This window comes from Cololabis saira, chromosome 4, assembly GCF_033807715.1.
Source record: "Cololabis saira isolate AMF1-May2022 chromosome 4, fColSai1.1, whole genome shotgun sequence".
NCBI classification, from domain to species: domain Eukaryota; kingdom Metazoa; phylum Chordata; class Actinopteri; order Beloniformes; family Belonidae; genus Cololabis; species Cololabis saira.
This window is the reverse complement of record NC_084590.1, coordinates 11,839,095-11,854,069: the sequence shown is the minus strand read 5'-3', so window position 1 is coordinate 11,854,069 and position 14,975 is coordinate 11,839,095. Positions and strand designations below refer to the sequence as shown.

Here is a 14,975-nt window from a genome sequence, read left to right as displayed (position 1 = left end):
TTATCTTGTTTACACATTCCTCGCCGCTCGCAGGGAGAGAGAGCAGAGGAGGGTGTTTTAGTTGTGTCTCGTCTGAAAACTCTCAAAACTTTGAGGTAAAAAAGGCCAAAAAGGAAAAAGAAAATCCAGGAGGGTTTGACCTCTGAGAACGCTTTTCTTTCTTTTTGTAAAAACGTGACGCAGTTCTACTAAACACCTTCTCTGAAACATCTGAGTCACAGCTCTGATTGTTTGTCGGTTGCTGCTTCAGTGGACGACTCACCTTTCAGTGTTTGCAGACCCAGCTCTCTCCAGCGATCGGGTGAAGTGTCAGCAGGTTTAGCTCGTCCTCCGAGGGCCCTAAACAACAAGCTGCGTCTGCAATCCTGATCAGCAAACAGCAAACATCTGCATTCTCCATTTGTTAAGTCTTCATTACATCACCGTAATTATACTCGGAGCAGCCCAAGCGCTTCGCTCCGGTGGGCTGCGTCTGAGCCAGCAGTAGACATGTTATTCCCTGGACTGCAGACGCTTCTGAGAAAGGAAGAAAAAGTTTTGACTGACCCATAATACACATAACACAACTGGCATCTCAACATTTGACACTTATGATGATGTGAGGAAAGTGCAAAGCTCCTGTCATGATAAACCCCCCCAAAAAATGAGATTTAAGCCGATTGTGCGTCATAATAATCCCCTTAATGCCTGAAACAGCTCGTCCCACTGCAATATCACTGCAGAAAAAGATTTTCAGTAATGATTCCTGGTCACGCTGCACCTCTATCGGGTCCCACCTCTTGATTTATCGCTCCCACCAAGCATTTCAAGTCTGCATTAACTGTCTTATGCTGACGATTAAAACCGTTCACCTCTCTAAACACACCAAACCCGGCCCACTGAGGTGTCCGCTCCTGTTTTGTGAATTAGCCTTCGCCGGTCTGAGCGGCTGCCTGCTGCAAATCAACTTAAAGACCGGAGCCTCCCAGGCCCAGCAGGAGGTCGGCAGTCAGGTGGCTGCCGGACCACAAGTCAGAAATCATGACTTTTCGCTGTCAGCCAGCGGATTTGAAAAGAGCACAGTCAGCGTAATTAGATTGTAGAGCACATTTCAGACGCGTTTCAACCTTCTTTCATCCTGATGTAACTTCTCACCCTTTGACCTTTTAACAGTTTCACACCTGATGATCAAAGGGGAGTACCGGGGGCCACCACGCCGTCTCAGCACTTTCATTTGTAACTTCTAATTTAAGCATTTCTTCACCATTGTTGATGCTTGTCACTAGTTCTATTATAACTAGGTTAATTACAGACGCGCTCAACGGGGTATTTATCACCATGTCTGCTGTGTTTTGTTGGTAATTGACAGCCAAAGTCACACCGGAAAAGAAGACCGGATTTTTCAAAATAAAATCATTAACAATTGAGCATAAAATAAACACTAATTTGAATGAATTAAAACGAGTCATAATGGAGCACAGAATACTGTAGTATTATAAACTAATATCTGTTTTTAATAGGTTATAGGCTTTTGTATTTTGGCCCTGTCATTAATAAAGTTTGTGGAAGTATAAACAAAAATAAATCAAAATGAAAGGGCCTTAAATATGAAGTTAAAAAAGTAAATTCTCACCTGAAAACATCGTAAAAGGACATTATGTTACACGACAATTAAAGTGACTTTATTTTTTACACATTTCTCTTCAACGATTACTTTTACTTGACTTTAAAATGCATTCTTGGAGCCGTCTGAGGTTTACACGAGTCTTCACACGATCCCTCCTCGTTACAATGACCGGCACAAGAACACACCCAGGGATTTCAGCCGTATCACAACATGCAGACTTTGAAGTGGCACAGAACTTAATTTGTGACTCAGATACAAGGGCGTAGGTTTGCATAGGGACGGTAGGGACATAACACTACCAACTTTTCAGGAGGCTCAAATTGTCCCCACCAACTTTTAAGCAACCTTATTTGCATTATATAATGAGTTCAGATATATAGGTAATTTAGATTGTCTTCCCAAATGTTGTAAGGATAGAATGGACCCTACCATTATTAAGTGAATTATTTTCATTATGTTCAGACTTACATTTATCCCTTTTCACTTGCTGAATTTGCCGGTCCATTTTTTTTCCCTCAAACGCAACGTTTGATTGGCTGATGACTTGATTATTAACAAGTTTGTATTTATTGTGTATGTTAATATAATTTAAGTTATGTTCAAATATTGCAATTTAAATTGCTAATAAAATCCTGGAATATTCTGGAAGTTTTCAAAATGTTTCTTTAGTAGTTTTTGAAAACAAAGGTTTGAATCGAACCGTGTATCAGGTGAACCAATACACATGAAAGTTAGTATAAGTCAATACAGATTTATTTTGCATTGATCATTTAGCCTATCAATTAATTAGATTCATATTTGTGACAAATGTAGCCCTGACCCCCGTTCACCCAATCTGTTTGGTCTTATTAATGTCCCGTCCCCAGCAAAAAGTGTACATGCAGGTTATGCCGTTATATCGTACCAATGCCTACCAATGTTGAGACCAAACCTACGCCCTTGCTCAGATATCTCACAAACTCACGATAGCACGAGTACAAACCAATATTCCTGTTTGATGGAGGAAGGAGTAAGAGGACTGTATCCAGTTAATTTCAAAAAGGGTCATATGAGAAAACATCTTTATTTTTTTCCATTTCCCCTGCCTCATAATAAATATTTCCACAGACCGAGCATCTGAAGAAAAAACAACTCAGGCTCATAGACCTTATTTTGAAAACCCTAAACCGGAAGTCCCCCTGTGGTCACTGGTTCACTTGCGTCCCCGGCTCCTCATTAGGCTGCGAGGCTGATCCTCCTTAACTTTCTCCTTCCAGATCGCTCCACGGACAGTAATAACCAGTAAGAGACTTACTCTGCCTCGCTGGAGCAGCATATCGGTGGACTTTACGACTAAATACACATATTTTACCCACGGGACGATATCCGGAGGAGCGGTGATTCTGTAGGTAAATATCTCCTAGAAATAACTTTATTATGAGGATGTTGTGGTACGTACGTTTGACACATGTTTAAAGGGGATGGATTGTTGGTTTGTGTTTACTTGAATGGGTTTAGTATTTTCTATTGTATGGGTAACAAAAAGAGTTTTTAAAAATGACAAGTGTGTAGTTTGTCAACATAAAGGCTCGGGGTGCGCTGGTGACACTCCCTTTATTTGGACGTGCGCAACGTGAGCAGTTTGTTGTGTTGCGCAGTAAAAACCCAAAATACACACAGTTTTCTTCAAATTTCCCTCCATATTATACAGCTTTTGACCACAGTCCGAGACTTTAACAAGCTCTTGCGTGTTTTAATGGTTATCCGGGTATATTTAGCCTGTTTTTAGTGTGACAGGCTATTTCTGGAGGCGCCTCTTGTGAAACCCACGTGAAAAAGTAGGTCTGTTTGAGCCACTATCCATGACAGTTTGGACCATAATGGACAAGCTTCGTCCATCTGGGCTATGATGATCTAATTTTTTTAAGGAGATTAAGTTCTGGAGAAACTGATTTGTGAGCAAACAGGCGATGGGAGTCACTGCGAACCTGTGATACATACAGGGGCGAAAATCCCGGGGGGGACAGGGGGGACAAGTCCCCCCCATTAGTAAAGCTGTCCCCCCCTAGAATAATTTGAGACAGAATTAATAATTTTGGAACAATGCAGTAGTATTTAGTAGTGATGCACCAAAATGAAAATTTGTGACCGAAACCGAAAATAATAATAAACATCAAAATCTCATTACACTTAAAACAAGAGTCATCACCAGAAAAATAACTTGTTATTTGACAATTTTCACCTGTTTCAAGTAAATTTTCACTTGAAATAAGTAGAAAAATCTGCCAGTGGGACAAGATTTATCTTATAAGCAAAACAATCTTGTTCCACTGGTAGATTTTTCTACTTATTTTAAGTGAAAATCGACTTGAAACAGGTGAAAATTGTTGTTTTTTTCCAGTGATGAGTCTTGTTTTAAGTGAAATGAGATTTTTTTTAACTAAAAATTGGACATTTTAACTAGAAATAAGACAAATATTCTTGTTAAGATTTTGGGTTTTTGCAGTGTATTATGTCAGATGTGCTGTATTATTGCCACCTTCCACCTAATTCCATTGTTTTGTATTGCTCTAAGAAAGGTCTTCTGCCTGTTTGCGAGATAGAGATGAAAATGTCAAAATGCTGTATTAAAGGAAGGCTAAAACTTTTATTCCTTGTCCCCCCTGGATTTATTCTCTAAAATGTTACTGTTTATTGTCCCCCCCAACTATGAAACGGGATTTTCGCCCCTGGATACATATCTGTTTTTTCTTGATCAAATCCAACGAGGGCTGATAAAACGTTTTGGTGATTTATTTGCGTAAATGTGACAGCGTGGTTCTGGACGTGTGGGCTTGTCCCACTGGAACCGACCAGTGATCAGAGCCGGCAGCAGGACCGAGGATCCGTGCGCGGTTACGCAACAGTCGCGGTGGGAGACTCGGCCAGTCGGTGATCCACTTTATTTCTCAACCCAGTCTTTTGTCTCTAATCTTCAGCGGCTGCTTGAACCAGTTTTTCTTCTGTTAAATCCCCTGGATTAGGATAATAAAGCTGGGGTAGATTACAGAAAATAAAAAGGGGGGAAAAAAATAGAAATCTCAAAACAAACAAACTAAAACCATTTTGCTACACCCGCAGTGAGAAATAAGTCTGGAGGTGACTCAGTGAGTGAACATCACATCACATCACATCAGACCAGGGGGAGTTTTGCATGAAGGTGTCATTTCTTTAGCAGACTGGGACAAGAGGAACTGGTTCATACACTCACCCACAGACGGTTTGTAATACATACAGCAAAGAGGCGTGTTAGGAGCAAATCTCCAAGTAGAAAACAAGAGCAACAGGCACAACACAACAGGCTAAATCAGCTTTACTCAAATATGATCATAACAAAACAACGGGATTAGAAGAACGGCTATAGGTTTTCTTTTGGTCAACAGCCGCCTGTGCGTAATTACGCGCGAGAGAAGGAGCGGCCGCGCGTCCAGGCGTGAGGGCTGAGTGAGGGCTGAGTGTGTTTCCGTCCCGGATGATGACGGGGCTCACGGGGTGTAGTGGCTCTCCGCCCCGCTGGCTCGATTCCGTGGAGCCAGGAAACAAATGGAGTCTGAGAGCAGAAACAGATGTCAGATCGGTCTCGTCTGTGGGCGATTGCATCATCGCAGCGTCCCACATCCGAGTTTCCGGGAAGGTGATGCAGGAAATAGACACATATACGTATATATGTAGACATATATACTTATATATGTCTATGATGCAGGACATAGACATATATACGCAGTACTCGAGTTGTAAAAAAAAATCAGGGGGGATGGTGGATTTTATCATATGGGGACGGATCATTTGTGCTGATTACAAATAATATAATATATTACAAATAACAGCAGTGACCAAAACACCTGCAGAAATACTGCAGGAATGACATAGCAGCAGTTAAATGCAGCCTTTTGTAAGCTTTAAATACCCACTGGGCTTACATCAAATACATCAAAACACAACAATAAAAAACAGTTTTCTGAACTTATCAATATGATTCTGTCCTTCACAGGTAGTCAAATGGATCACTGCAAAAAATCAAAATCTTAACAAGAATATTTGTCTTATTTCTAGTTAAAATGTCTCATTTTAGTAAAAAAAAATCTCATTACACTTAAAACAAGACTCATCATTGGAAAAACAACAATTTTCACCTGTTTCAAGTTGATTTTCACTTAAAATAAGTAGAAAAATCTACCAGTGGAACAAGATTGTTTTGCTTATAAGATAAATCTTGTCCCACTGGCAGATTTTTCTACTTATTTCAAGTGAAAATTTACTTGAAACAGGTGAAAATTGTCAAATAAGTTGTTTTTCTGGTGTTATTTTTCTGGTGATGACTCTAAATCTTGAATTAGCAGTAAAACCACAATCATTGATGAAATGACATAAGGGATGGAAAGGGGGGGTGGTAGTTTTACAGGGGGGATGATTTTGACAGTTTTTATTTCAGGTGGGATGCCATCCCCCCTCATCCCCCCTCAACTCCAGTACTGTATATACATATATATGTCTATGATGCAGGAGGCGCGTCTCCTCCCTGCATGACTCCTGGATCCGGTGTGGTCATCAGGGGGAGCCTTTTCTCTCACTTCATCACTCTGGATGATAGTCCTTTCCTCGGAATAGAGGTCAGCCAGGCCAAAGGGAACTTCTGCTGAAAATGAGTCATTTTGGGATTTTAAATTCCTGTAAAATTGTTGGCATTGACATAATCAAAAAGACTCAGATGCTGATGGTTTGGCAACTGCTACTGTAAGTGATTAAAATCTCCCTGATGTGACGTGGCTTTAGTCACTAATTAGGTTTGAATTCTGTTTTCCCCCACAAATGTTTTGGAAGTGACTCATCCGTGAAAATTTAATCAAGCTTCACGACTCCGACTCGATCCAACTCAAAATTCTTTGCAAAAATGCAGCTTTACTTCATAATATTGACCACCTTTCTCCTCCATTAACCTCATTTAGACTTTACACATAAGAAGAAAAGAAGAAACATCCTATAAATGTGTTTGCGAGTCCCCAGAGCCTTTAGTTGGAGATTTTAATGGTGAAGCTCATATCCGAATTAAAATGGATCACTGACACCTTTTACCTTTTATTATTACCATCTGACAGCTTTAACACCAGGGGATACCTGTACGTTTTTACTAGATGTATTTCAACACCTTAAATGAAATAAAAGGACAAACTGTTGGTTGAGTCTAGAGGCGTTGCCACTGAACCGGCTGTAACCGGACTGGTTCCACACTGGAGTTATTGTTGATATTTGCATATTTATAGATTATTAATGGCTGTAATGAGCCTAAAGTGTACACCGTCCCTAAACTTGTTAATACACATGTAATAATACACCTGTATTACTCTTTCGTCCCCCTACTCTGCACTTGTGACGTGGGAGTATGATTGCTGACCGTGTTCTGAGGACTTGCCAGGAAATGTCTCATTTTCTTTGAGGGCTTAAATTTTCACCGAGCGTCTATTTAAGAAGCTGTTTTTGTTTCGTATGTGGTTCAGATGTTTGTTTTCTGATGGAGAGAAAAACTTCTCTGTTGTGTGTTTCTCATTTATAGCTGAAGGATGTTTTTGGAGAGTCGTACTGCACATCATCTCTGGTGTTGTTGTGGCTTTAATAGTTTTACAGAAACCACAAGGTCCACATTTGGACCTTTATCTCAACTGATTTTTGTCACCAAACAAGTCTTGTCAAATACAAAAGCTTTTAAACTAGAACAAATAAACAGTTTGAAACTAAATTAAAGACACAAACATAAAACATTTCCTCCTGAACGTTTACATCATGTTATTGATGTCAACTTTCTTGTCTAAAACTTTATCAGAGTATAACATATCTTCTATAGTTAAAGATTCGTTAACCATCATCAGTATAGACACAAATATTTAAATAGCGCTTACTTTAAAGCCATCCTATGTAGTAATACCACTTATGACCACATGGGGGAGAATAGATCTGCGATGTTGACAAATATAAACACTGACAATACTCTGCTGATGAGTGGGGACTGTCCGGTATGTAATAACGTTCGGTCCCTCGTATAGGTGCACTTCCTTGTTTCTCACTCTAGAAGACAATACTTATTTTTGTTCGGTTCGGGAGCTCATATCTGGTTGTCTGAAGTAGTAACCGAGTTAAATGCTCCAACATAAAACGACCTGGTCACCTTGTCTGGGGTCCACCTGAAACACTGACTGGGTTTACATGCACTCAATAACCCTTTTAAAACCCAAATATTGGCAATAACACGGCCATGTAAACACTTTGAATAACCCGAATTTGCTCATATTCGGGTTTTTTAAAACCCGAATATGACCCCTGGGTTACTCCTTTTAAAACCTGAATATTCGGTCATGTAAACGCCAAACGGAATATCCCGATCAAACGGAACATGAATTTGTTTTCTGCGCATGCTCTGTTCGCAAGGAATCCTGGTCTTTTGAGTCCAGGAAGTTCTTCTAAACATGGAGAAACGCAAGACCACGCCACACTTTTGGAGTGAAGAGGAGACTAATCACTTCATAAATGTAATGAAGGATATGAACATTTTGGCATTTGTAGACGGTAGAAAGTACGGGGATAGCGAGATTTACAAGAAGGTGAGCGAAAAGTTGCGCGAAGCAGCTTTTGTTTTGAATTTGGATACAGGAAGAAGAAGCGGAAATGACGGGAATTGCGTCATCACGTTCTCCGTGCGTCGCTGGTTTGATCCAGATATCCCAAATGATTAATTACCATGTAAACGGAATATTCCAAATGTTTCAGTAACCGGAATATTAGCAATAACCCAAATTTTGACTGCATGTAAACGTAGTCAGTGATGCTGTGCTGCTGAAGAGGGCGGTCTAAAGAAGAAGGGGCGGGGCTGAGTGTCTGACTCCACCCCTAAGTTTTACTTTCTGGTAACCATAGAAACGTTCTTTTTGTCTAAAACACCCACCACAGGATGTTAGGAGGGATTCGTGTGGGAATAAGTGATAAAAGTTTAACACCAGGATTTTGCAACCAAAGTTGGAAGAAAAAAGTTTGTTTCACCTTATTTTTAGATTTAATACTGAAATACCAATTATTCAAAAATACGGCGATGTGATTTAGCCATTGCATGATTTTTCACTCTTTTTTGTTTTGTTTGTTTGTTTTTTGACTGTACAGAGTAGATATAAAGTCAATCGAGGCAGAAAAGTTCACTCTCATCCGTAATCTGTCGCCTCAAAAGTTGTTGCACACATTTATAGACGGGTGTATAGTTTATTTTGGGGGTTTATTGAGCACGTTAATCTATATTATTGAGCTCCAACACTAAAAGAAGTTGAGGACCGACAGTCCGACCTTAAACTTGAGAATTCATCATGTGACCATCACAAATGTCCGTCCAGACCGACTGGTTCTGGTGTTTCCTGAGGTAGGAGGAGCCTGAACGACCCGTGAGAGCGTCCGTCCATCCTCCTCCATCAGGTCCCAGTGAGTCAGAGCAGAGCTGATTAGTTCAGACGTCTCCGCCCGGATCGATGTGACACCACCCTTCCTCATCTGGAGCCACGTTATCCCGAGACGTCAGCCAGTCTGGCTTGGTGGACGACTGGTGGGGATTATCTGAGCCGGCAGGGTGGCCAGCGGCTGATAGTGATGGTCCAGCATGCATCAGTCAGCGAGGCTGCCCGGGTTCTGATGTAACAACCTTTATTCAACCAGCTAGGGAGGGGCGGTATGGACTAAAAAATGTATCACGATAATTTCTGGCATTTATCCCGATAAGGATAAAAATGACGATAAAAAAAATACCAATTCAACTCCACCTTTGTAACCATAAATCTATCACCACATTCAGTCTTTGGAGCCCCCAGAACACTGCTCTAAAAGAACACTAAATGCTACTAAACTACACCAATTATATTGAATTAATAAAAACCAATTAAATGAGTCCACCTGTACTGCAAAACTGTTATGACTCAAATGAAACAAGTTTGAAATGTAAGAACAGATTCAACATTTATTCAAACTGTATGGCTTAAACAGTGGGATAACAGTGCAAACAACAAAAGTACCACTGTCCTTCAAGTTTTCTTAGCTTATAAAATCACAAAGTAGAAAAAAAAAAACCTGATAAAGAAACAGGACAAATAAATAAAAGTTCACTGAAAATAAAATCCAATCAGTGATGACCCCTTCTAATATAAATAAAATGTGCAAATTAACCTGTGGTTGGAACATGCAAATTAGTTACTATTGCAATTTTTTTTCGTAATAGTTATCACGTTATATCAAAATGTAACAACCATTTCCTTCTGTTTTTGCAGGCTCTGCATATAATAGATGTTTTGTCACTCTTTATAAATCCAAACCAGTTCCAGATAACGGAGCTGGAGCCTCGTTTAACAACGAGCTCCTCGCTCTCAGATCCGCCTTCGGCCATGTTTGTTACACAAAAACATCATCAACGGGAATTTATCGTTTTTTACCGTGAGATGACTAATTCTTACCGTGGGGAATTTTTTTGACGGTATATCGTGAACGGTAAAATATCGCCCATTCCTACAACCAGCAGATCCTGACTGTGAGCAAACAGATGCTTCAAAAGAACAAGAAGTTCACAGAAAGTGCTAATGGACGATATCGTTGCTCTCGGCTGTGACACAAATACCAAAATAACAAAAACAGACACATCTTGAAGCAGGGACGGGTGGTTGCAGGCCTTCAGGGCCACCGTCCTGCATGTTTTAGATGCTTCCTCACATCAACACATCTGATTCTGATCAATGGATCATCTTTAACGTGTCATGGAGGTCTGCTCAAGTGGCTTGAATCAGGGCGTGATGAAGCAGGGAAGCATCTGAAACATGCAGAGCCGCCCTCGAGGACCAGAGCGGCCCATCCTCAGCTCAGAGGAGCTGCAGCTGTCAACCGTCAACCCAGAGGTTGCCGGTTCACTTCCTGGCCCAACGTACACTGATCTGTGAGGGTTTGCACTGCAGTGAAAGAGCACCGGCTGGATTTAATAGGATAACTGTGTACGTCTCTATAAACAGTTTATTTGGTTCAGCATCTTTTAATTTCAAAGAGTTTTACAGCAAAATAAAACAGTTTGTTTAATCGTAAATGTCCCGAGCGTGGAGATAATGGCTCACCAAAGCCTTTAAACGTGGAGAAAACAATTTTACCAGAACAGCTGAGTAAATAAAAGTGGAGACCAAACATGCAGCGAGGTTTTCAAGGTTTGTGTCAAACCTCCGAGCTCCTCACAGTGAACCGTGTGACACTCAAACATGCGAATATGCAGCCGGCGTCTTGGCGACCTGCACGTGAGCGAGGAGCCGCTGGGAGAGGATTAGATTTAATGATGATGATGAAACAAAATCACCAAGAGCTGAATCAAAGAACCGCCTTAGTAGATCATATTTTTACTAGATATTTCCCCAAATATCATATTCAGAAAACAGAAAATATCCCCTGAAAATGTGCACATGGATGAGACCAAACTAAAAGTGAAACTTCCAGGAAAGAAAAGGTTCAACATTGTGATTTAAATGTGTTAATTACATATGTTTATCTATTTTGTTTCAAGTGCGAGCAAATCAGAGCAGCCGTCAAGATGAGTAATAACAACTAAAATGTTCCCTCCGTGTGGAAAAAGCATCAATTATTTCTTAAATTTTTGTCTTATAAGGTCAGAATTTCCTTTTGTGACAAAACTGGATATGAAAACAATAAACTTATTGTGTTTATAAAGTGTTAAGCAACGCTGGGAATCTCTTGGATGATTGAATCACCCACGTGTTTCTGTCTGGGAGATGTGTCACTGATAACAGACTAGCTCCGAGCCTCAAACCACCGGTTACCGATGGCGACGGTCTTTTGAGTGATTTTCCTGCTCTGACTCACAGCTCAGGGCGTTCAGACCCGGCTCGGCAAACACCAGGGAGGAATTTCAGAGTGTTTTCCATCATATGTCCTCCAGCTCCGAAGAAAAGGCCGTAAATCTTCACCCCCCCCCTTTCCTCCCCTCGTCGCTTTCAACCTTTCCTTTTTTCTTGTTTGACTCCCTTTTCTCTCGCCTGTTTCTTTCCACAGATCCCCAGTGTTTTGATGTCACATTCCTGAAGTTTCTGCGGAGGGTTTCCGGCCGAGCCGTCGGCAGACAGCGAGACGACCGGAGAGAGAGCCCGTCGTCCCGCCCGGGGAGGAAGAGGAGCGAGGGAACGCGCGGAGGAGAAAGAGGAGCGAGGGAACGCCGTGGGCTCGGATATGGCTTCGTGGTGTACGAGAGGAAGACAGAGGCAGCTGATCTGAGGTGGAGGGCCCCAGTCACATGTCGGTGTGAGGCTCGACCCCTGGGGCTGCGGTCATCACACCGGCTGCCCTAGATACTCGCAGACCGGAGAGAAAACATCTTTGAGGTTTATTCACTTCCAGCTGCTGCTTTTCTCCAATACTGAGTGGATTTGACCTCCGGTGACCTCGCAGACGCTTAAAAAACATGCCGGCGAAGACGCCCATGTACCTGAAAACGACGACGCCCAAGAAGGGGAAGAAGCTGAAGCTGCGCGACATCCTCTCGGGCGACATGATCAGCCCGCCGCTGGGCGCGGTCCGGCACAGCGCCCACGTGGGCCCCGAGGGCCAGGGCGACATGTTCGGGGACGTGGGCTTCCTCCAGGGCAAGATGGACATGCTGCCGTTGCTGGGACGGCTGCAGAACGGCCGCTCGCTCAGCATGGAGCGGCCCGTGGATGACGGCGACATCGCCGGCGCGGAGAAGCCCGACGTGCACAACTACGCCTTCAACGGCTACCACTACCAGCACTCGTCCAGCGGGCTGCTGAAGACCACCATCTCCATGCCGGTGTTCGTGGCCCACGAGCAGGCGCCGCCCAAGCCCCCGCGCCTGCACCTGGACGACCCCCCGCTGACCTCGCTGCCCTGCCAGCCGCCGCCGGGCCCCGGCCTCAGGCCGGGCGCCGAGGGCCCGCAGCACCCGGCGCTGGCGCTCTGCGAGAACGGCATGGTGGGCCGGCTGGCGTCGGAGCCCTGCAGGGACATCTCCATCTCCCCCGCCATCCGCCGCCTCGTCCCGTCCTCCGGGTCCTTCTCCGAGGTGTCCTCCGACGACTCCCTGTCGGAGTCCTGCGGGCCGCTGGACGCCCGCCGCGGCCTCAGCCTGGACTCCGACGCCGGCCTGAGCAACGAGGACCTGAGGAGCGAGCGCAGCGACTCGCCCTCGCCCGGTTTCCATCCCTCGTCCGGCGTGTCCCGGTCCAGCTCCATCACCGGGCTGGACCTGGATCTGGGCCCGTCCATTCTGGACGATGTCCTGAGCATCATGGACCGCTACAAGGCCACGGACAACCGCTGTGAGCTGTGAACCATCTGAAAAGATGAACGTGACACAGATATTTTTATATACATGTTTCTAAACTCACGTGAGAACAAAAAAAACTGATTCTGGAGAAAATATCAGATATTAAAGAAACAGGCTGGACTTTACAAGCCTTTATCGAAGCTGAACCGCACACAGAGCCTGGAATATCATGACCTTTACGTTGACACACGCCTGCCTCAATGTGCATCGTATTGCCTGTTAACCTGACTAATACCGAGGACTTTTCCTGCTCGTCAATCGTTAACCAGACGCCAGTCAGAGCCATATCTCTCCAGACTGACCTGGGAAAACCAGCAGCTGCACCGCTGCTAACACCGTTGGACAAACAGCAACTTAATATGGTTTGAAATTACAGATCTGCTCGCTCCGACCAAGCCTAACCGCCACAAATCCAAGAATGTCCTCGCCAGGAGAAATGTGAAGAAGAAGTGCTGACTTTGTTGTCTCTGTTAAACACTACCGTCCCCTCTGAACCTGCAGCAATATTTCACTGGAACTCGGGATGTTTATCCCTGATGGTCGAAAAGCTTTAAGTGTAAGAAAAGTGCTGCTTTATATTATATTTTCAGATAGGACTTTCTGAAGTTATCTGTGCTCTCGGCCTCCCGACACATCACAGTAGCATTATCACAGTAGCCTATCATCCGAATGTCAATCATGTTGTATATGTACCTGTAAATATATGAATAAAATATTTCCAATAAGAAAATTGACATTTCATCTCACTCTTACTAATAATTATTAAAATTATATGTTGATATGAACAACAATAATGTTTAAGTAGAAGTATTATAGACATTCATTCCCTGTCAATGCCCACAATAGTTTTAATAATGATTTGCTGCCCTCTAGTGGCGACAATTGAGAATTACAACTTTCCACGCAGCAGACAGTGTTTCTTCAAATTGCTGCTTGGTTAGCAGGTCTTGTGCAGGATTTAATGTGGCTGAAGTTCTGTGGATCTCACTGAACAATTTTGCTGCTTTCTTTGAAAAAAATTAATTGTATTTTAAAGGAACAGTAAGAGATTTCTGGAGGATTTTACATGATTTTGTTCCCTAAGAAAATAGGATCCCTCATACGCCTTTTCCACCAAACCAGTTCCAGTGCTGGTGCTGGTTCACAACTCGTGTTTTTTCATAGCTCGGGTGCTAAGGTGAGCCAGGTCATTACGTTGCTGCGTTTGCGTTGGTGTGAAAGTTGAAGCAACAACAAGGTAAATGCTCTAATAGGACTCGTAGCTCCTCCGTGGACACATCTCTAACAGACAGGTTGTCTCCTCCTCAGACCCATGATGCTTTGCTGCATCCAGATTAATTCTTTTTTGAAAATGTCTCCGTCTCCCAGTCTTGCTATTGCCGTTGGTCTTACGTACTTACGTACGGGCCCCCCGACCCGTACGTACTAGCAGCAAAAGAGTAAAGTGATTCGTTACAAACCTTTAATTGAAAAAAATGAACATTAATTATGTTTTTTTGATACATTTCTCTTTGGTTTACCCTGTATACATATTACTTTGTTTTTATCACCTTCATTTTGTGTCACCAATGTATAAAATACGCACAAAAAAATAATTGCAAGGACATAAAAATATTTCTGAAAAATGTCTCTTTTAATATGAGAGCAAATTTTTTTTTACATTTTTCCTTTAACAACCTGTCGGAGTAGTAGTATGATTAAATGTTGAATAATGATATAATAATACGTTTTTATCCTGATAAATAACAAGTATTTTAAAATGACCAAAATATTTCTAAGTGGGTTTATACAGACTTGGATTACTGTATTCCATTAGGTGTGTTATTATGATTTTTTATTTATTTAACATGTGCAAATATAATTTACAACTGCATATCCTCAAAGCAGACAAAGTTTTGCGCCCCCACAGGGGGGGCCCGGACCCCAGGTTGGGAGACACTGCTCTAAACCAGCAAAGAGTTGGTTCTACCTTGGAACCGTGTTTTCATGTCCGGACCCAGT

The 14,975-nt window shown here is 42.6% G+C and overlaps 1 protein-coding gene across 2 annotated transcripts; it reads left to right on the top strand.

Annotated features, from left to right (window-relative positions):
* The first annotated feature begins 2,838 nt into the window (after nucleotides 1-2,838).
* zgc:154093 (uncharacterized protein LOC777623 homolog) lies at nucleotides 2,839-13,695 on the top strand. 2 transcript variants are annotated; one of them, XM_061718866.1, is made up of 2 exons: nucleotides 2,839-2,990; nucleotides 11,687-13,695. In XM_061718866.1, the coding sequence occupies exon 2, from the start codon at nucleotides 12,093-12,095 to the stop codon at nucleotides 12,975-12,977; it is 885 nt and encodes a 294-aa protein (XP_061574850.1). In that variant the 5' UTR covers nucleotides 2,839-2,990; nucleotides 11,687-12,092; the 3' UTR covers nucleotides 12,978-13,695. The 2 variants fall into 2 exon arrangements, with proteins under 2 accessions (XP_061574850.1, XP_061574848.1); XM_061718864.1 differs by having other exon boundaries at nucleotides 2,839-2,994.
* Nucleotides 13,696-14,975: the final 1,280 nt, after the last annotated feature.